We start from the raw sequence: 23,206 nt of genomic DNA on the forward strand, positions 1-23,206 counted from the left end.
CCTCATTAAAACCAACATGTTGTTGCAGTAATAAGTAGTGTTGAAGCTGAAGTGATAAACCTTTTGCCACAAATTCAACTTGTACATTGGATGTGGGTAACAAAATAAAAATTCTCTCATCATAACAAGAAAATATTTCAGGTTTTATGTGCTATATGGCCAAGGTTGAACAACTCTAACAAAGACGTACAGTATGTTTTGCAATTCCCATAAAGTCAGGAAAAGTTTTGAAGTATCAAGCTGATTAAACAATATTCAATATATTTTTGAGCTATTAAAAACAGCATAAGACCTAAGGGTTAACAACAATAGTCAGATATTTCAAGAATAATTCAAATAGTTGCAGAATTCTCAAATGTGCCTGACCTCTCTGCCTCTCCATTATTCTCACAGTGTGCTCACTTATTTGGCTCACATTAGAGGTCGCGCTGCTCCGAGATTTGAACTAATGTAAAACTTTTAATAGCTAACTGCTGCCAGCCTCGGGGGCTGGCCTTCACGGGCTGCGATTGAACCGGCGCTGGTGGGCGTGAGACGCTCTGCTGAAGGTTACACAATGCGGTGATGAGAAGGGAGTCTGCAGGGACCATAATTGGTGGGTTTCTGTTGAAGAGTTTCATTTCAAGATATAGAGATGTCATGTAGTGAAACTCAAAGAAGACAAACTGGAAAGGTAATGAGTAGAAATTTTATTATCTCCTCTATAATGGTGTTTTCATGTTCTCACACAAGGGCATGATCATGCTCCAGAACACTGCATCACCATCCTTCATGTCTTTAATGCTTAATAAAATAATCTCTAATACATGAAGAATCTCTGGTCTAACATCAACACAAAAAAACAACAACAATATCTTACCCAAAAAAATGCTCTTACAGATATATTTATAGTCATTTTCTAATAAATTAATTCCATGTTTTTGGCATCTGCACTTTTTCCTTCAATCCACCTTGTCTCCACTAAAGTACAGAATCCCTCCCAGAGTGCATTGGGAATTGGACTCTCTCGTGAATATACAGAGGCAGCAGTCAGTGGAGCATTTTAAACACACTGGAAGTATCTTCATTTTTCCTATTTACATTTGTATTTAAAAGAATTTTATCAAAAGAAAGCACAATAGTTTAACAATAATCTCTACGTTGATAGCATGTCCACTAATTAAATGCAGTTTTGTATCTTTAACATCATAATTATTCTTGCAGAGTCAAAGTAATGTTACCATCATATCTGAGGTTTACAGTAATGACTAAGAGCTTTGAAACAAGCTGCGCAAACACTGAGTCACAACTGTAACAGTGAAATAATTCAGTTTTTCAGTCAGAAATACACCTGTACACCTCCCGCTGCTTACAAGTCTGTTACATTATTTCTGTGCTGATATATTCTACTGTTAATGCAGAAAAGGCATCAAGTCACACTTGTTGCATTCAAGCAATAATCATCCTCGCTAAAGGTACTTCAGTCTCACGCCTTCCGCCCTTAATTACACCTGCAAAACCTTCATCTTGTCTAACACTGAGGGTTTCTGTAAGCATCCACTCCTGTGATTACCTTTTTTGTTTACTCGAGCTGCAGGAGATCACTAATCTCTGGCCGTGTCCCCGCCGCTCTCTCAGAGCACATAATTATTGTAATCACAAGTAGATGCTTGACACAGCTGTCAGGCCTCGCCTTACAGTGACAGATTTCGTCTGTGAATATCGTTGAGGACAGTGTCGCTGTTGGAGCCGTCAGATATTCCGCTGTCTGCAAACACAGAACCTGCGGGGGAACAACACATTATTAGATTTTAAAGGAATACTTCACCTCCAAAATGAACATTTGTATATCATTTGCTCAGCCTGTGCTATACTGAATCTGAAAGAAAACTTTGTTCTTCTTGCACGCCTCCATGGAAGATGACAGTCTATTAACGGAAAAAAGATCTTGATGAACTGAAATCATAGGCAAGCTGTATGAAACATCTGTTAACTAACTCTCACACCAGTCTTGCGGTATAATACAAGTATATAAGTCTATATAAGTCTCATGTCTCTAGTCATATGCTCAGTACTTCCCAAACAGACAGCCCTTTCTGACAGAGAACTGATCTAAAAAGTGAAACTTATCTATGCACTCTTCAACGCCAGACTCCACTGACAAAAACAGTAATTTTACCTCGCTGAACACAGGAGCTGCTGGTCTACTGCTGTGTCAATCTGTAGTTAGTTTGTGTTATTGTGTGACTTTGGTGTTTTATAAGGTTAATTTTCGATTCATCAAAGTCACACAGGAACACAAGCAAACTAACTGATTGAGGCAGAGGTAAACCAGCAGCTCCTGTGTTCAGTGAGGTAAAATTACTCTTTTTGTCAATGGACTCTGGCTTTGAAGAGAGCATAGTAAAGAGTCACTTTATGTTTAGTTCTCCATTGGAGAGGGATGTCTGTTTAGGAAGTACTGAGCATACGACAGGATAAATGAGACTTCGATTATACTGCACAAGTTGTGTGAGAGTTTGTAAATAATATTTATATGGTTGTTAAACGTGGCCCACCTTTACTACAGTTCATCAAGACTTTTCTCAAGTTTTGGATTCTTCACTCACCAGAAGCATGCGAGAAAAACACAGGGTGAGTAATCGATATACCAACTGTAATTTGGTGGGTGAACTTTTCCTTTACTATAATTCTAAATAGTATGAAACTGTATAAACTTTCAGGTCAGACACTGCAAATTGCAACCTCTGAACATACCACTACTATTGGTGGCATCGCTGATGACGGAGGCGCTTCGGGAGGTGAAGTGGGGTGCTGAGGTGGTTGCCGTGGTAACCGACAGATTCCTGTTGTTCTGGGTGGCCGTCCGACTCCATTCTGCAGAAATGTGTAAATGACAGGGCTTATGTCAGTTTGTTGATATAAATATATGTTTTCATTAATAATAATTTGCTTGATTTCTCTTTTTTCTCATATTAATATCTAGAAATATCAACATGAAAACACTCCTTTTACTCCTTTTAATTTACTATGTCTTTCTTCCATTTGGTACAAAATCATGCTTTTAGTTCTGGAACTACATTTACTGAAATAAAGAGGTTGCTATGGACACAGTGAGTTAAGCTGTGGGCCACAACTTCACGCTCATTTATTTTAGCCTATATTAGTTTAGGTTTCGGCAAATTGAGACTATTAAAAATCATGCCAAATTAGCTGTTAGCAGTTTCTGATTGCAATGTACCCATGGCTGTACGCATAACTGTAACTAGATTACTTTAAAACTGAAGGAAACTAAAAGCGTCATAATTCCCAGGCAAGTTTTGTATGTAAAAGGAGCATATTTTTTTCCTGATTTCTAATATGAATCAGTGGATGTTCATTCACAATGGACACTGTATATAAAAGCTAAAAAATGTCTATCATGCAGGTGTGTTCAAATCTGACCAAGATTATGACTCTGAGAAGGACCGCGATTTTTTACACAACTTTGGGCAATTAGCATGAACTTGTGCCTTTCACCTCACGCAGTATCTTGTCTCAAGTCTGTCCCCCACCAAAGTCTGAGAGTTCCTGCCTGAATCCACCCTGTCAAGTCATCAACGGTATTAAGAACATATTTAGGTGCCCACCTGAGTTCTCAGCCAATCGCAGCTTCCCACAGCAAAGATAAGTTCTCCACTGCCTGCGGACGTTCTCCTTCACAGCACAGTGGAAAACAAAGACAAGGAATCCTGTAGAGGACATGTTTTTGGGTTACATTTACGCATGACGGTGTGGCTAAGATGGATAAACTGAGGGTAGTTGCTTTAATGTCATGTTTTTTATAGTGCAGAGTCTCACCTTGCAGAGAGTTGAATATAGAGAAAAGGTAAACAAAAGGTATGTAGAGGGGTCCCCAGGCGAACAGGGCGAACCCCCAGGTGAGGCCGAGCAGGATGATGAGGCCAGCGATGCTGCGTAGATCTGTCATCACACTCCTGTTTGGAGGCTGGTTTTGGGGGTTCTGCTTCTTGATCCGGGACAGCTGGACCATGACGATGATGAAAACCACCAGGCACAGAGCAAAAATCAGGAGAAAATAGGCCACCACGCCCACATAGAAGGCGATATCATTGCGCAGCCAACAGCTACGGGGAGACAGATAAAGACACAGACAAGTTTATTTACAACAACAACAAAATTTATGTTTATTTTCAAAGGAAAAAATCATGCTTGCTATCTCCTAGGTGCTGCAGATACTTTTCTTGGTGCTCAGGCAGGTTGGCAGGGTGTCACTGGTTGTTTTAGCATTAATGGGTACTGTAGTGTTTTGTGTGTTTTCATGGCATTCCCAGGTGATTGCTAAGTGGTTACAGCATCTGATTTGTTTTAACTTTGCATATGATGCACATGTTTCTGTGTGTACAGCTGAATAGAGCTTTTCAGACAGTGGATATTTTAACTTGACAATTCCGGTGCACCAGCGCCAGACAGTCACCACAGACACCACAGCTTTGGTAAAAGTTCAATATAGAGAGCTTTCCCTGGCAACAATGGGCTTAACTGTAACAGACATTCATATGCATGTAAAAGTCTCCAGCTATAAGACTGAGTTATAACTTACAAGTCATCTGAAGTGCCATCTGTGTATCTTCCATATGTGACCACACCATAGTTGTCTTTGTCCACTGCTATTACAATGATCACGATGATAAGAGGAATGCCTGCAATAGAGCAGCGTGTTAATCAGCAGAACCAATTTTTAAAAAAGTCTAATGACATTTGGCATCAGTGTTACTCACCCCAGCCTACCAGCGAGAACTTGAGCATGTATCTGCTGAGGTACGGAGTGAACACCTGGACAATGCTCAGGTACATGTGCAGGGCCTCGAGCCCCGCCCAGGTGAATGATGTCAGCAGGAAGTAGTGCAGGAAGAAGGCAGTGCTAATGCACAGCCCGACTGCTGGGTAGAGCGCCAGCCAGCCGTCCAGCAAGAAGACCAAGTTGAGGAAGAGGAGGGACACGCAGAGCTGAACCAGGATCTTGGCAGGAATATCCCGCAGCAGTTTTCTGCATAGAAAGTTTAGAGAGTTTGTTAGAACACTGGTGGGAAAAGAAGTTGGGTTTGTATTTATTTACCAGATATACATAAGTGAGCTTAATTAGCCTAGTTATGAGGTTTATGGATAAAGCTGAAATTGAAGTAGCCTCGGCATGGTAAAACGGATTCTTACGGAAATGCCAGGTATGTCAGTAAGGTGACAGCAAGGAAAATGGCAGAGATTCCACAGCCGATGTAGGTGATGAATGTAAGAATCTGCGCATGCTGACGGTCAATTATTCCCCCTCTGGACAAATCCTTTGTTAGGGACAGGGCACACACACATTTTAAAGTGAATACACATTATACAGCAGCAGTAAGCTTTATCTTTTCTTGCAGTAACCATGTAGAAAGACTCATCTTCAGCAAAAGACAAAGCCAGATCATTTCTGTTGCCATTTTAAAGGTGAACTCCTGAGCTAGAGGGCTGCAGCAGAAACGAAAAAGGTTGTAGTATAACCGCTAGGGACATTTGTGCACCCTCAGTGTACTGTATGTTCACTGAAAGTGCTTGTTTTTGTCACTGACAGGCTCAGATTGTTAGCATTAGTGTCTGACAACATTATGGAAAGGATTCCTACAAAGATAGACCTTTTTGTTAAAGACTAAGATCCTCTCTGTGTAACCAGAAACAGACCCAAAATTGCTATCTCCAAACCCACCAGACTCCATTAAAAAAACAGTAATTTTAGCGTGTATGGAGCCAGAATATTTTCACATCTAACTGGGTGAATTAAGGGGTTTATTTCAACCAACCAGAGTTGGTGATTTTTGGAACAGTGACAAGACATACCAAGATGAGTTTTGTGAGTTTTATTTTGTTTCTGTCAACTCTGAAGGAAGTGTGTTTTACAATAATTAAATGACTGTTTATTTAAATGGAGTCTGGTGGGTTTGGTAATAGCGGTTTCATGGCTGTTTCTGGATAAACAAAAAGGATCTTACTCTGTAACAAATATTTCTATTTCTGTAGGGATACTATTTATGATGTTTTCAGATGGAAAAAGAAATCGAAGAATTGACGATGGGGTCATGCCCAGAGTGGTTACATTGCAGCCTGTAGCAGCTGATGGCTGCAGTGCTCTCTTTCAATACTGGACCAATGTCAAAAATTGTTGTTCCCCTTGGTCACTTAGACACAAAAACATGGTAAAATAGGGTCCAGATTGAAAAATACATCACTTACCCTTCACCCACAGTAATTTTAGTTGTTTATTTAATCACCTATATACATTTTAATTGGGATTTGAGGTACTTTACTTATCTATTATCATTGTTAATATATCACACACATATACACAAAAATGCAGACAAACCAGCAGAATTGCGAAGGATGTGAGATGGTTGCAGCTGCAGGTTGTTTCCTCTTTTGTGGCATTGACAACAAAGCAGCCGGCAGAGCTCCAGCCTCCGTTACCACCTGAATGAGAGAGACACAACAAACAGGGATATTAATACCGTATCTGTTGCAACTTAACCAACTTTTACCAACTTAATTTGGCACGCATTTACTCACCATTCTGAGTGAAGTCCCAAAACGCACAGGTGGCATTTGCCTGTGAACCAAGAACAAATTAAAAGAAAAATCATGACATAAGCAACCTTTCAACACTGACTTTCACCATTTAGTTAAGTTTATTTAAAGCTAATATACAAGAGACTGTTTATTTTGAAAAGGTCTTTGAATTTTTTTTTTTTAAATGAGAAAATGTGTCATGGTAATTCAGGTCTTATTGGGATTTTACATGGTTATGAATTCATAATTTTCATGATAGAGACCATAAGGAATTTGAAATATGCACCCTTATAATAAATAATACAAGGCTCCCAATAAACAGTAATTGGCACGGCCATGGAGTGCTCAGAATAGTTAACTACCCACCATTTTTTTGTCTGACCTTAGGAATCTTGCCAGTTAGTTGTGGCATTTCTGGATGAATGGGTTCATTAAAAAAATAATGATTTTTGTTTGTGTGCACACTCACATCTGTGGGGTTGATGCTTCGGATGGTAAACTGAATGTTCTCTTTCAGGTTGCTTATTGACAGATTGGCCACGCTGGCAGCCAGGACTGGACTGACAATGGTTTGGTTATCTAATGCTGCATCCTGCAAAAAAAGGGAGATAGAATAGAATATTTTAAAGTAAGGTTACATTTTATTTCATCACAGTAGCTGCTCCAAAAAGTTAAAAATGCTGCTTGCTCATAAATTATTAAATGAACACCAGTATATTCATCTGTGAAAATCTCTGCAAGAGGTGACAGATGATAAATCCAGATGTAAAAGTACCTGGAAGAAGGCAGATTTGGTGTAGAAGGTGAACTGGACCCTGCTGGCCTGCCTCTGCTGCTCAGGACTGAGACCTGTGGTGAGGGAGGAGGGCAAAACCACAGACCCCAGAGCAGACCCTGATCTCTTTGACCGGGATCTGCCAAGCGCACGGAGCTGGACGCACAGAAAGTGAGCAGATTATTAATGTAGTTGTGTCTCCCTCAGGCAATGTAGTGTTGTTTATTATGTCACAGTATTTGCATTTGGAGACGCTGGGCCTCATGCAGGAACCACTTACACCTTTTTCTGCAAGGTTTGCTTATACCAGTGTTCCAAGTTGGACTGCTAATGCACAAATTTGTCTTAAATTGATAATTTCAGCCTGATGAATGCCACATATTCATGAGTGGGTGCACAATTATGAGATTTAATAATTATCATAATCTATGTCCTCCACTATATTTGTGGAAAAGTTTTTTTGCCAAAACTAGAAGGGCACTTTTAGAGTGCAGCCAAATGCACTATCTTGCAATGTTAAGAAAGGTAAAAATAACATGTGTATCCACCTTGGATTTGGATCTGCTCCCAAATTTAATGTTTTTTTTGTCCTTGATCCATCCTACACGCTCTCATCAAGTTTAATAAAAATCGGGCATAATCCCGCTGACAAACAGATGAGGTAAAATTGTTACCAAATAGTAAACAGAAGAATGTTATACCAAGGTAAGTCAAGAAATGTGCCAATAAAATCTATAAGAAAAAATTATATATTTTGCTATATGGACGAAGGAGCGAACACGACATGTACAGCATGTATACTCTATGAACTTTGTTCGTACTTAAGAGGAAATTAAAAGAAAGTTTAAGAATTTCGGTGAATGACATAAATGCTCTTCCATCACTTGTATGTGCCACATAGGAAGGAATCTATTTGTATGAGTGGTTTTTGCATGGTGTCTCATGAATTGCAGTGAGACCAGATGGCTAAATTCAAACCTGTGCTACCTGGATATTATCAGTGTTGAAAATATCAACAGATGTTGTTGGAAAGTTGGTCCCATCAACTGTCCTCACTGCCAGGACCAGCGAGCCTGCAGAGAGGACTGCTCTGTCGCCAGTGACAACCAGCTTGAGACCGAGGTCATCTACCAGATGAATCAGCCTGTCAACAGGAAAATACTTTTAGAAAATTAGATCTATGTGAATATGTGTGCCATTGTTGGTGAGGGTTGGGTAAGTTGTACCTTTTAGCAGATGCAGAGAGGGCAAGCGAGTCGCCCTCCAGCAGGTTGCTGATTACAGTGGCGGCCTTTTGTCCCACTGACTGAGAGACAGTGGGGCCATCCAGAAGCTTCTCTAAGTTCCCCACCACCTGTGCCACCTGCAAAATCCATCAAATCATTGAGTTTTAAAGAATTCCACAAAAATCCTTATTTTATGCAAATATTCTTTTCTAACAACACAAACATCAATGGATCAGGAGCCTTACCTGAGAGGAGTTGAACTGAGATGCATCCTGTGTTTGACTCAGTAGCTCATCTGCTTGTTCCTCCTGTGCCCCTTGGCTTGTAGTTGTCTCTACAGTGGTTGTGGGGGTAGTTTCAGTACCTTGGTAAGCAGTAAGGCAAGTTCGCAAGTCATGTACAGTAAATAGTGGTCATTATATCGATAAATAATCAATACAGCAACGGATAAAGGTTACTAGTTTGCTTTGATCAAAAAGTCCTTCTCTTGTGCTACACTGACAAGAATTCTGTCCATGCAGATTAAATGGGACCTATTGCGCTAATTTTTAAGTTCATACTTGTATTTTTGGGTTTTGACTAGAACACGTTTACATGATTCAGTGTTCAGAAAACATCTTATTTTCCTCACACTGTCTGTGCTGAAACACTTGTATTCACCCTCTGTCTGAAATGCTCCATTTTAGCACCTGTCTCTTTAAGACCCCCCCCCCCCCCTCCAAAAAAGCAAAGTCTGCTCTAATTGGGCAGTCTTTTGGCCAGGTTTTCCCAACTTCCCTATCTCAGCATCTCTGCTTCATCATTGCCAGCAGGAATACGATCCGAAATCAGAGAGAAATTAAAGTAATCAACAGCCAAGATTACATGTTTCACTGTCGCTAGCACGTAGCTACATGTAGCAGTACACCTGCAGTCGAATGCCTGTGTATGGAGGGACTGTCTTCACTTAAAAATCCCCAATAAAATCTTCTAAACAAAACCACACATGTTCCAGCAGGAATATAATCCAAAATTTAAGGAGCAATCAACAACATTAACATTCAAGATTATATGTTTCCCTGACATCAGCATGTAGCTACATGTAGCAGCATACTTCCAAAAATCTGTAACAGAGTACAGCGGCACTTTCTGCTCTGAATAATTGCCAGTAAAAGCTTCTAAACGAAAATCTTCATAACCAAACATGTTCCAGCTACAATATGATACAAAATTGGGAGAAATTTACACTGGTGACCAAGATTACATGTTTCCCTGGCGCTAGCATGCAGCTACGTGTAACAGTATATTTGCAGCCAAATGCCTGTGAATGGAGGGACTTTCTCCCGTTAAAAATCACCAATAAAAGCCCATAAACATAGCTGGACATGTTCCAGCAGAAATATGATTCAAAATCAAAAAGGAATCAACAACATTGCTCAACAAGATTACATGTTTCCCTGGCGTAGCTTCATGTAGCAGTGTACTTGCAGCCAGCAGACAACTGTAACAGAGTATGACAACACTTTCTACTTTGAAAAAAGGCCAACAAAAAATTCTAAACCATTATCTTCACAGCCAGACATGTTCCAGCAGGAATAAGATCCGAAATTTGGGAGAAATTTACATTGGCATCCAAGATCACATGTTCCCCTAAAGTTAGCATGTAGCTACATGTAGCCGTGTACTTGCAGCAAGGGAATGGCTGTAACGATGAATAGCAGCACTTTCTAATGTCAAAAACAGCTTCTAAACACAACCAGATATGTTTCAGCAGAAATATGATCCGAAATCGAGGAGAAATAAACAACATTGGCAACCAAGATTACATGTTCCCCTGACATTTGCATTTAGCCACATGTAGCAGTGTACATTCTATAAACATTTGGAGTAGTGTGCCTAAAGCAGATAACGATAATAAAGAAATCCATAACAAGCCAGTGTCAGCTTGTCTCGAAAGTAGTAAATAAAACATTGGAGTATTCAGAAAAGACTGAAGCCTGAGGTTTTAGCTCAGCTTTAAACATCCAACATTGTGACATTATGGCAGAAAATAAGGTAAAGCTTAATAGGTCCCTTTTAAGGAATTATACCAGTAACAAATCTATTGTTGTGATGCATTTATTACTGGATGCCTGGACTTCAAGGTTTATTTCCTTCACAAGTTATTTAAAGGCTTTCAAAAAACAGAGCCATTTCAGTCACCTTAATCCACCATACTCAAAAGTTTTGTTTGTGAATTAAACAAAACTGTATATTTTGAATTCTTAACCATACATACCAGATTTTGTTGTGGTTGTATCTGTGGTGGTGGTGGTTTGGAGAGTAGTTGTAGAAGAATTCAAGGAGGGCTTTGCAATAGTGGTGAGTAGACTAGTGGTGTTAATCTGGGCCGAAGTTGTACCATGCATAGTTGTAGCAGTTGTGGTTGGAGAAGTAGCATTAACATTAGCTGTTGCAGTTGTTAAATTGACTCCTGGTCCTTTGGTTGTCAGGTTAACGTTTGTGGTTGAACTGCTTGTAGTTGTGCTCAGGTTGAAGCTGATTCCTGTAGTTTGATTGAGATTGCTGGTGGCACTGACGACTGTGGTAGCTGTGGTGAAGTTGTCATTGCCATTGGCTGTTGTGATGTTGTGGGTCACTCCCACTGTGGTGTGATTTCCAGTCTGGTTGTTCAGTGGAGTTACTGTGGGTTCAGTGGAGTTGTTGACAACAGGCGTCACATTGTTCACAGTTGTGTTTTTTGTGGATGTCGTTGCGTTGTTAAGTGTTACATTAACTTGTCTAGCAGTGGTAGATGTCATGTTTTTATAAGGAACAGTTGTGTTCTGCTGTGTTTCCCTGGTGGGTGCAGTGGTTACATTGTCTGTGGCTGTTTTGTTTTGATGTACAGTCGTAGTGGTTATATTATTTGTGTGATTGTTAGAGACTGCAGTTACATTGTCCACCAGTGTGTGATTGGGAGAAGGTGTAAATGTGCTTATTGTTGCGTTATTTGTTGTAATTGTGCCATTGTTTAAGTTCCTGTTCCTGTCAGCTGTAGTAACATTGTCCACTGTTGTGAAATTGTTTGCTGCTGTAGTAACATTGTACACTTCTGTGTGATTGGGGGAAGGTGTAACTGTGCCAACTGTTGTATTAATTGTAACTGAACCATTGTGTAGCATCCTGTTGTTGTTTGCTGTAGTTACATTGTACTCTGTTGTGTAAATGTTTGAGGCTGTTGTGTGATTGTTGGCAGCTGCAGTTACATTGTTCGCCATGGTGTGATTGAGAGTTGTATCAACTGTAACTGTAGTTAGATTGTGCACTGTTGTGTGATTGGTTGGAGGTGTAACTGCACTTACATTGTGCACTGTTGTGTGACTGTTTGAAGGTGAAACTGTGGTTACATTGGTCACCACAGTGTGATTGTCTGAGGGTGTAACTGTAGTTACATTGTGCGCTGTTGTGTGATTGGTTGAAGATGTAACTGCAGTTACATTGTGCACTGTTGTGTGATTGTCTGAGGGTGTAATTGTAGTTGCATTGTGCGCTGTTGTGTGATTGGTTGAAGATGAATCTGCAGTTACATTGTGCACTGTTGTGTGATTGTTTAAAGGTGTAATTGTAGTTGCATTGTGCGCTGTTGTGTGATTGTTTAAAGGTGTAATTGTAGTTGCATTGTTCTCTACAGTGTGATTGTTTGAAGGTGTAATTGTAGTTACATTGTGCGCTGTTGTGTGATTGGTTGAAGATGTAACTGCACTTACATTGTGCACTGTTGTGTGATTGGTTGAAGGTGAAACTGTAGTTACATTGTTCACCACAGTGTGATTGTCTGAGGGTGTAACTGTAGTTACATTGTGCGCTGTTGTGTGATTGATTGAAGATGTAACTGCAGTTGCATTGTGCACTGTTGTGTGATTGTTCGAAGGTGAAACTGTAGTTAAATTGTTCACCGTTGTATTATTGTTTGAAGGTGTAACTGTACTTACATTGTGCACTGTTGTGTGGTTGTTTAAAGGTGTTACTGTAGCTACATTCTGCACTGTTGTGTGATTGGTCGAAGGTGAAACTGTAGTTACATTGTTCACCACAGTGTGATTGTTTGAAGGTGTAACTGTACTTACATTGTGCACTGTTGTGTGGTTGTTTAAAGGTGTTACTGTAGCTACATTCTGCACTGTTGTGTGATTGGTTGAAGGTGAAACTGTAGTTACATTGTTCACCACAGTGTGATTGTTTGAAGGTGTAACTGTACTTACATTGTGCACTGTTGTATGATTGTTTGAAGGTGTAACTGCAGTTACGTTGTGCACTGTTGTGTGATTGTTTGAACGTGAAACTGTAGTTACATTGTGCACCGTTGTATGATTGTTTGAGGGTGTAACTGTAGTTACATTGTGCACTGTTGTGTGGTTGTTTAAAGGTGTTACTGTCGCTACATTCTGCATTGTTGTGTGATTGGTTGCAGGTATAACTGTTGTGCGATTATTTGATGGTGTAACTGTAACTACATTGTGGACTGTTGTGTGATTGTGTGAAGGTGAAACTGTTTCGACTGTTGTGTAATTTGGATACAGTGCAGTTGTGTTAAGTGTGGAATCAATGGGAGCAGCTGTAGTCATTTGTAATGTTGAGTTGACAGGGGATATTGTTATGAATTCCGTTGTGTTTTGGGGTGCTGTGGTCGTGTTCTGCAGTTTTGTATTTCCTCTGGGTGTCAGCAATGTTGTGTTATCAGACAGAGTTGTGTTTTGTGCTGTTGTACTGTCAGAGACAGTCACAGTCATGTTTTGTGAGCTGGTTTGGAGGACAGGCTGTGTTGTCGAGGACTGTGTACTGTCAACAGTTATGAGTGGAGTTGTCATGTTAGGCTGAGCTGTTTCTTGTGATGCATTCATCTGTTGAACTGTGGCAGTATTTTCAGCTGTTGTGTACGTCTCTTCAGTGGTGTTGGTCACGGATGGTGTTAAGGCTTCAGGAGTTGTAGTGATGTTGCTGTTGGTCAGAGTGGAAGGCTGCCTAGTGCTTTGCATGGTTGTGGAAGGCTCCGGAGGGCAGGTGTCAGTCAGAAGTACAGCAAGGCTCTCATTGACCTCACTAAAAGAACACATAGCAAAATACTGTATTAAAATGAAATACTTCATAAACATTCATGCATGAAGCCAGTGCCTTAAATTCTGGAGATGCTCAATAAAGAAGGTATTAAACAAGATAAATCATATTAGGACAGAGGGGGGAGGTCCTGCCTCAGGTGGAGGAGTTTAAGTATCTCAGGGTCTTGTTCACATGTGAGGGTAGGATGGAGGATGTAGATTGACAGGCAGTTTGGGGCGGCGTCAGCAGTGATGCAGGCGCTTAACCGATCCGTTGTGGTGAAAAGGGAGCTTAGCCAGAAAGCGAAGCTCTTGATTTACCGGTTGATCTACGTTCCAACCCTCACTTATGGTCACGAGCTCTGGGTAGTGACCGAAAGAATGAGATCGTGAGTACAAGCGGCCGAAATGAGTTTCCTCCGCAGGGTGGCTGGGCTCAGCCTTAGGGATAGGGTAAGGAGCTCGGACATCCAAGAGGGACTCGGAATAGAGCCGCTGCTCCTCCACATCTGGTAAGGATGCCTTCTGGACGCCTCCCTTGGGAGGTGTTTTTGGCATGTCCAACCGGGAGGAGACATCAGGGCTGTCCCAGGACACGCTGGAGGGATTACATCGCCCGGCTGGCCTGGGAACACCTTAGCGTTCCCTAGGAAGAGATGGAAGTGGCTGGGGAGAGGGCTGTCTGGGCTTCTTTGCTGAGGCTGCTGCCTCCGCGACCCGGACCCAGATAAGCGGAGGACGATGAGTACGAGTACAGAATAAAATAAAACGTCTTTTGTTCTACCTATGCACAGTCAGTAAATGTGTCAGTGGACAGTTAGTTCAATACAGATCTAGACAGTCAAGCTAGCGGTTGTGTTCGGTTTAAAGAAAAACCCATTTTAGATATGCTGCTTACAGCAGTAGATAACATCCATCTATTGTTCAGTGTACACTAGCAGTTCCTCTTTTGTAGTTTACATTTCCAGTTTGAGGTCCTGATTTTCCCAGAATGACTATAAACATCAGAGACATCCTTTATTTCTCCTGTGCCCAACATGCACGACTGTAAACCCCCCACAGTCACCAATGTTTACCATTTAAGCAGAGTGGGATCAGGCTGGCACACATCAGAGGTCAGCAGATCACTGGCAACCCAGGTCAGGTTGGATGCCAACAGAGTACGGACAGCCAAACCAGGGGCGCCACACACCACTGTGGACAAGCAGAGCTCCATTAATGTTACATTTACATAATAAAGGTTTCACAAAAAGGAAAACACATAAACCTGGTGACTAACCCATGCGTGTAAGGGGCCTTTCGTTTGTAATGCCACTCCTGCTGGTGATGACTTGTTGCAGGAGTTTATTCAGGGAGCAACCATTAACCGGTCCAGACATCTCCAGTATGACCATGCAGCTGTACAACCTATAGACCAGCAGCAAAGGGGCTGAAACAATTTATTAAAAGCAATACATCACCCCCCCAAATGATCATTTGCATAATGATTACTCACTCCATGTTCTATTGAATTTGTGAAAAAACATTTTTTTTCTCCAGTGTCTACAGTGAACGAAGAGGCCAAAAATAGAATAGTTTTGGATTCTTCATTCATTGGAGGCATGCAAGAAATACATTTTCTTTATAAATTCAGTGTAACATTGTGTGAGTAACTGATATACAAATGATCATCTGGGGAGTGAAGTATTTTTATTTTATATACTTTTTTAAAGTATCCCTTTAAGATACTGGTATTTATCATAAAATACATTATCATAACTACGGCATTATCCTATATTGAAATGAATGTAATATTAATTTGCCCCTGTACTTTCTCTTTCTAAGTGGACACAGGAATAAGGACAGTCATTAATGTCTGTTTTAGTAATAGAAAACAGGAAGAAACATGATTACCTCTGTTGTGTCCCATGGCACTCCAGATAAGCTCGCTGGATTGAAAAAAAAATATATATATATATATTAGGCATGATTTACAGCTTTATATCGATGTGAGTAAAAATATGACTTTGTAAGGTTTTGGGTTAATACCAAACTGTTATCTGTGGTAAGATTTACCTTGTAGTGCTTTAAAATATCTCGACACTCTGACCTGGAAACAAATAATATCCACATACATGAATCTTCACCAACAAAACCCTTAATCAGTTTTTAGGGTAACTGTTCAATAACTTCCCATGGTCTACATGTCTGAATTGGAAGTGACTCAAAGTGGATAAAGACTTACCCTGACATTGCGAAACACATTCTGGTTGCATTAAGTTCAGACAACTGTTGAATAAGGTTAGAGAGTCAGTGCATAGTACACATATGTAGTAGGATGCATTGTTAAATCATACTGTGCTGTACATACCAATCCTTTTAGGATGTTAATATCAACAGAAACACTGTTGATGTTGATTCTTATGGCGAAAAACTGGCCTGGAGAGAGAGAGGAAAAGGAGAGGAGAGAAAAGGAAAATGAATCAGGGGCAGTTTAGGACTTGTTTCTAACACACACCTTCTGAGGCCTTTATGTTACAGTTAAGGGAACAGTTGCATATCAGTATTTTGGGAAATGCGCTTATACACTTTCTTGCAGAAAGAAGATTGTCACCACTGTCATGTCTGTCAAGTGAGACTGTCCCTAAAAATAAGACCACCTAGGTTTTTGTACGAGCAGCAATTACAATTTACGTCACATTATGTTAAATTACGCTACGTTACGTTACGTTGTGTTGCGTTGCGTTGCATTGCATTGCGTTACGTTGCGTTGCATTGCATTGCGTTACGTTACGTTGTGTTACGTTACGTTACGTTACGTTACGTTACGTTACGTTACGTTACGGTACGTGTTGGACAGTGACCTCTAGTGGCTGTAGTAATTATGACCGGACGGAGTCAGGGGACACAGTATAAAGAGCGACAAAGTCCGTTTAGCATGGAAGGGAGGGGAGGGAAGGCAGATGGGTCAAACAAACACAGGTCTTACATTCATGAAACTACGGTTTGTGTCCTGTGTGAAAGCAAAAGTCAATATTGAGTTATTTCTGCTACCTCACATAGTATGTTGTAGTATGGCACTACATACGTGAGGTATTTCACCTGAGACACATTATGTTACGTTACATTATTTACAAACATACTCCCTCCTTCGAGTCAAACCATGGTCTTTTTTCTAAACCTAACCCAACCATTTAGTTTTGATGCAATTGGGTCCAACTGTGTTTCATAATGCTTACCACATGTTTAAAACAGCAACTGGGAACTGCCATACACAAGCTGTTTTGTCATCCACTGGTAGGGGCTCTTATGTAAGAAATGCTCCTATGGAACGTATTAGAGGAACTATGTGGTTGGATAGATTAGAGGACTTATTGGCTAATCAAATACAACGCTTCAGCCAGGAGATGGTTAGCTTAGCTTTAGACAGAGACTGGTAACAGAGGGAAACATATATCATTGCTCTGTGTAATGTAAAAGAAACTCATTATATCTTGTTTGTTTGTTCAGAAGCAAAGCTAAACAGTTGAGCCAGGCAAGCTGTTTCCGACTGTTTCCAGTCTTTGTGCTAAGCTAAGATAACCTGCAGCTGGCTGTTGTTTCATATATATCATACAAATATTAGTTTGGTATCAACCATCTTATCTAACTCCTGAGAGAAAGCCAGTAAGAAATTCCCAAAAATGTCAAACTGTTCCTTTAAAGTTTGTATAACATCCCATAAAGTCAAGGTACACACTTGTCACAATTAGCAGCTGTGTGTGGAGGGATATGAGCAAAAATAATTGACACTGCAGTACAAAATTATGCAGACAGGACAGAAGACAATATTCTGGATGTTTTCTTACTTGCAGAATTACAGAAAGCGGTGCAGTCACAAAAGCGAGGCGCTCCACCTGAGGCACAGACAAACACAGTTACAGCAGCGGAGGCAGCAGTGGATTGTGATTAAATATAAAGGGTGTCTGTGTTTTTGATACTCACTGCTGCAGGATTCTGTCTTAGGCTGTGCAGCTGGGTTGGAGTCTGGCTCTACGAGGGAGCTAGGTGAATAAACACTGATAAGATACAGAGTGTGTACACATGTACAGATAAACGCTCAGCGCATACAGAAAAACACACTCACCAAGTAAGCTCAGAGTGTTTGTTTGCCTGACAGATATCATCCAGGGAGGATGTAGATGTGCACCTCACAAACCCGCCACTGGAGGGCTCCATATCTCCACATACATCTCGACCTGATATGGACAAAGTCAAAATGAGTTAGCTTATTATAGTATGTGTGCTTTTGGTTGTTTGTGTTAAGGTTAGGGTTAGACATGTTGTTGTGACTCATGGTTTAGGGTAAGGGAATGAAATATGTCCATGAAGGTCCTCACAAGTCATGACATACAAACATGTTTGTGCACTCTTGGACTTCTATCTTTGTAAGGGTCAGTTTTTTGAAGTCTTGACATTTTTGGAAAGTGAGGATTTTTTACATACACACACACACACGCATGCACGCACGCACGCACGCTCACACACACACACACACTGCTAACTGAATCCTAGCATAGGTGCATTTTGCATGTTTACAAAACTCTGTATGTGTGTCTTTACACTTATATACCTGTGTGTGACTTAAAGGCACAATCCATGGTCCAAATGTAAACTGAAGTATATATTTTAAAGGAGCAGTGCGTAGGATTTAGTGGCATCTAGCAGTGAGGATTGCAGATTGCAACCAGCTGTAATTTCTCCCATGTGTCAAGAGTGAACTTTGGCTTAGGACTCCATCAGTGGCTATTGTTCAGGAAGTTTTTGGCGGGAGCCAAATTATCTGCAGAGGTCTTTTCCTCTACGAAATAAATGAACCAGGTGACTAAAACCAGTAAAAACACTGAATAAAGCAGTTTAACGTCTAATCAAATTCAGTATTTCGGACACTGCTCATCACAGACGGGCTGCTAATGACAGCTGTTTATAAATGTAGGTTTATCATTTTAATTATGATCAGTTGAGAAACACACAAAATGTTTAATTCTATATATAGCAAGTCTGTAATTTATAGGCTCAAAAGATGACAAAATGGGCGGCAGTAACTCAGTCCATGGGGACTTGGTTTTGGAACTGAAGGGTCGCCAGTTCAAGTCCCCATACTGATCAAGTATGGAGTGTGGACTGGTAGCTTGAGAGGTGCCAGTTCACCTCCTGGGCACTACCAAGGTGTCCTTGAGCAAAGCATTGAACCCTAAACTGCTCAGGGCACCTGTCCACAGCAGCCCCCTCACTCTGACATCCTTCCTTTTAATCCATTATGGGTCCTGTTTGTGCATGTGTGTGTATTTCAGGCCTGTGTGTATATGAGAACAGAGTAAAAATGAATTTCCCCTTGGGGATTAATAAAGTTTATCTTCTCCTTCTTCTTCTTTAAGCTGTAGTATGTGTGTGAGTGTGTGTGTGTGTTTGTGCAGGTATGAAACTTAATTGAGTTGATTGAAAAATGCTCACCGACTCTTTCAACCTCTCCTGTGATTCTTGCTTGTATTTGTTTGTCTCCAGCTTGCTGCAGTGCAGAGACTCCGGCGCGCTGCAGTTCACACACTGAGACAGCGTGGCTGAGCTGCAACAGCACAGCGCAGGTTGTTTGGCTGAAACAAAATATTCACACCACTGTGAGAGGGTGACATGTAAAGTATATGTCGGAGTTAACACAAAACATCCACTGCCATGTTGTTACCTTATGTTACTTTTCACACTGCAGTTCACCTGCACTGCCTGCAAAGACAGAGAGAAAAGTTATAGTAGTTTGCTTGTCTTGTTGGAGAAATTTTATTCTGAAAATGTGAATGGGTGCTGCTTGTTTCTGGGACACACTGACCTGAAGTCGTCTGTCATCCTGACAGAAATCTATAAAGCCCGTTACTCCATGTGCTGCATCACCTCCGTCGCCGTGACAACCAAACACATTTGACACCTGAGTGAAAGATGGAGAGACAGAGGCAGACACAAGCTGATACTGCGTGGGAGGTGATGAGAGCTGAACACAGACAGTTCAAGTATTAAGACAGTGACAGATATTTTGTTGTGTCTGCATCCACATCAGATGGAATAAAGGGACAGTTCACCTCAAAATCTAACATACATATCTTTATGTACCTGTAGTGCTATTTATCAGTTTAGATCGTTTTGGTGTGAGTTGCTGAGTGTTGGAAATATCATCATAGAGATGTCTGCCTTCTCTCCAATATAATGGAGCTAGATGGTGCTAGACTTCTGTTCCTTTAAGTGCCAAAATAATACATTTGTAAAACTCAACAATGATGTCTCTTTACAGAAATCATGACCCTGTTACTCAAGACAATCCACAGACCTTGTTAAAAAGAGTTTTATGTAGGAACTATTTTCTTTCTATCAAGCTACAGCCACCAACCATATTACTATGCAGCCATGTTGTAATATAACAAAGTAATAATGCTCCATTACAGTACTTAGGTGTTTTTGGGAGTATCTGTACTTTACTTGAGTTTTTATATTTCTATCAACATTCACTTTTACTCCACTACATTTTTTTTAATTAAACATGTACATTTCCTCTAAGTATCTTTGTTACAAAATAGGAAAGAAATGAATGAATGAAGGAAGGAAGGAAGGAAGGAAGGAAGGAAGGAGGACGGGATGGACGGACGGCAGAATGAAAGAATGGAAGGGGAGGAAAAATTGGATTTTGTTCTTTAAATATTTTAAGTAATGAAAAGAAATTGTCTTTCTTTAAAAGGATAGTGCACCCAAAAATGAAAATTCAGCCATTATCTACTCACCCATATGCCGATGGAGGCTCAGGTGAAGTTTTAAAGTCCTCACATTACTTGCGGCGATCCCAGGGGAGAGGGGGTAGCAACATAACTCCACCTAATGGAGGCTTATGGCACCCCAGATTAAAATGTCCAAGAACACATAATTGAAACCACAAAATATCTCCATACTGCTCGTCCATAGTGATCCAAGTGTCCTGAAGCCTTGACAGGAAAAGTTGTTTGGAAAAATGTCACTTGAACTCTGTTTTCAGCCTCACTGTAGCCTGTAGCTCTAACTGCCTCTCTGTGCACTGCATTCACGTATGCACGCTTGTGCGAGACCGTGAGACAGGGGCACCACATTCATGTGTGTTCACGTGCTTTCGCTGGTCTTGTGCACTAGCGCACACACGTGAATGTGGTGCACAAAGAGGCAGTCAGAGCTACAGGCTACAGTGAGGCTAAAAACAGAGTTCAAATGACGTTTTTCCAAACAACTTTTTATATTAGGGTTTCAGGACACTTGGATCACTACGGACGAGCAGTATGGAGATATTTTGTGCTTTCAATTATGTGTTTTTGGACGTTTGAATCTGGGGCGCCTTAAGCCTCCATTAGGTGGAGGAGTCCATTAGTGTTGTGAGGACTCTAAAACTTCACCTGAGCCTCCATCGGCATATGGGTGAGTAGATAATGGGTGAATTTTTATTTTTGGGTGCACTATCCCTTTAAGTGTCATGTACACTCCATTTTTAAGGTGGTTGTACGTCTTACAAAGAAATAATCTTCATAATTCTCAAAATTCTGATCGCTTCCTTTTTTATTAACAGCATTTACCTGTACTTTTACTTTCAATACTTACAGTACATTTTATATCATAAAATCACTTGATATTTAAGTACAGTAAATATTGTGTAATTTAACTCAAGTAATGTTCTAAGAGGTGACTTTGACTTCTACAAAAGTTATTTACTGGTAAGAAATCTGTACTTTTACTCAAGTGTGACCTTCCACCACTGACATGCAGGAGGAGGTGTGTATATACTGCTAGCTCACTTAGCAACAATAAGCTAGCTAATGTAAAAGCTCAGCTGAGAAGGATGCAATTTTTGCACTGTTACAAGCACAGGCCTCTTGTCCATGAGCAGATGACGCTTTCTTTTGTACAGTGATTAGGTTGGTGGGTGGTGTTCTGTAGAAAGAATACAGTTCCCACGTGAAACTGCTCACAACAAGGTCATCTACAGTAGTTCCATTACATTGGAGAGAAGGCAGACATCTCTATGGCCAATATCTCCAATACTCGGCAACTCATACCAAAACAATTTAGATTGAAAAATAGCACCACAGGTTAAAGAAAAAATGTGTAAATCTGATTTTTGGCTGAACTTCCCCTTTAAGTTTTTGTTTGTACAACAAAAGTGACAACCCCGGGAGACACTCATTCTGTTTATGTTTTGATTTCAGGTATTCATTCTCAGCCAGCCGCCTTAAGTGCGCTGCGGTTTAACAAATGGCACTTCACCTGAGGCTGAAAATCATTGTCAGCTCAGGTATGGTACACAGTATGCTACTTCCTTGAGAGGAGTCAGCTGAAGCCACAGACATAAATCATAAATCATTGGTGATTGCTTAATTACAATACAACATGTATTAACCCTAAAAAGTGTGATTTTATAATCTAGGTTTGCGGGAAAATAAAATTAACAGATAACGTCGTGATAAAAATAAAAAATTCTCATGGTTAGTCAAAGTCAAGTGACTGAGTAAGTAAGAATTTTGGTCATGACTTAAAATGAGCATTTTGGTTCTTTGATGACCCACTTTTGATCTTTTTCTTTACTTGGCAGACATTGGCTTCCACAGATCTCTTATCTTAAAACACAAACTACTGTAATCATGGCTATGAATCTAAACTACTGAAACTCTGAAACTAAACAAATTATTTTAGTACTGCAACTATCAATTGACAGAACTTTGTAAGAAAAAATGCCAAAATTATCTGGTTCAACCTTCTTCAATGTGGGAATTTGGTGGTTTTCTTTTTATTCTTCTGCAATTCATAAATTAAATGGGTTTAGGTTTTTGACTGTTGTGAGAAATGGTGATGGATATTTTTCACATTCATTCATTCATTTTTCTGTAACCGCTTATCCTGTTAGGGGTCGCAGGGTTGCTTGAGCCTATCCCAGCTGACACTGGGCGAGAGGCAGGCTACACCCTGGACAGGTTGCCAGACTATCACAGGGCTGACACATAGAGACAGACAACCATTCACGCTCACATTCACAGCGACAGGCAATTTAGAGTCACTAATTACCTAACCTGCATGTCTTTGGACTGTGGGAGGAAGCTGGAGTACCCAGAGAAAATCCACACTGACATGGGGAGAACATGCAAACGTTGCACAGTTTGAACCAGGAACCCTCTTGTTGTGAGGCAAAAATGCTAACCACTGCACCACCGTGCGTATTTTTCACAATTTTCTTAAAATGTATAGACATCAAGAAAACAATTGCAAGATTGGAATCTAAAAAAATGAATTTTCACTACTGGTTTAGCCCACAAATCTGTTGTGTATGCAAAGAATCATTGTGTTTCTATATTGTCCTAAAATTGGCGCAACTATGTATTAAAAAAGACCATGATTCCTCATGTTCATCCAGTACAGATCTTGACACCTTTGCAGTCCTTTAATAAAAATAAAGGTCAGCTGCTACAACCTTAAATATGATTGTTTCATTTTAAAGCCGATTTGCTTAAGTACAGAGTAACGACTGTTCAAGATGTTACTGTCCTACTTCTTATAGGAAT

General features: G+C 40.4%; 1 protein-coding gene across 1 annotated transcript; it reads right to left on the reverse strand.

Moving 5' to 3' along the window:
* Positions 1–758: 758 nt before the first annotated feature.
* Positions 759–17,805, reverse strand: adgrg2a (adhesion G protein-coupled receptor G2a). Its single transcript, XM_049565884.1, has 24 exons — positions 17,740–17,805; positions 17,598–17,656; positions 17,462–17,509; positions 15,985–16,052; positions 15,859–15,902; positions 15,690–15,723; positions 15,528–15,562; positions 14,914–15,041; positions 14,711–14,828; positions 10,835–13,638; positions 8,823–8,941; positions 8,578–8,714; positions 8,339–8,495; positions 7,352–7,507; positions 7,046–7,168; positions 6,577–6,616; positions 6,377–6,480; positions 5,194–5,318; positions 4,761–5,029; positions 4,583–4,682; positions 3,820–4,106; positions 3,609–3,710; positions 2,737–2,856; positions 759–1,762 (listed from the first exon to the last, which is right to left on the reverse strand). The coding sequence occupies exons 5-24, from the start codon at positions 15,876–15,878 to the stop codon at positions 1,674–1,676; spliced, it is 5,067 nt and encodes a 1,688-aa protein (XP_049421841.1). The 5' UTR covers positions 15,879–15,902; positions 15,985–16,052; positions 17,462–17,509; positions 17,598–17,656; positions 17,740–17,805; the 3' UTR covers positions 759–1,673.
* Between the last annotated feature and the right edge of the window lie 5,401 nt (positions 17,806–23,206).

This window comes from Epinephelus fuscoguttatus, linkage group LG21 (genome assembly GCF_011397635.1).
Source record: "Epinephelus fuscoguttatus linkage group LG21, E.fuscoguttatus.final_Chr_v1".
Lineage (NCBI taxonomy): Eukaryota > Metazoa > Chordata > Actinopteri > Perciformes > Serranidae > Epinephelus > Epinephelus fuscoguttatus.

Excerpts from the sequence above, each read along its gene's own strand:
- adgrg2a (XM_049565884.1), bottom strand. The coding sequence starts at position 15,878 with ATGTGTTTCGCAATGTCAGG. Across the intron at positions 8,715-8,822 it reads CTCAGTTCAACTCCTCTCAG|GTGGCACAGGTGGTGGGGAA; the intron begins GTAAGGCTCCTG and ends TGGATTTTGCAG. Across the intron at positions 6,617-7,045 it reads GAAGCATCAACCCCACAGAT|GCAAATGCCACCTGTGCGTT; the intron begins GTGAGTGTGCAC and ends CTTGGTTCACAG.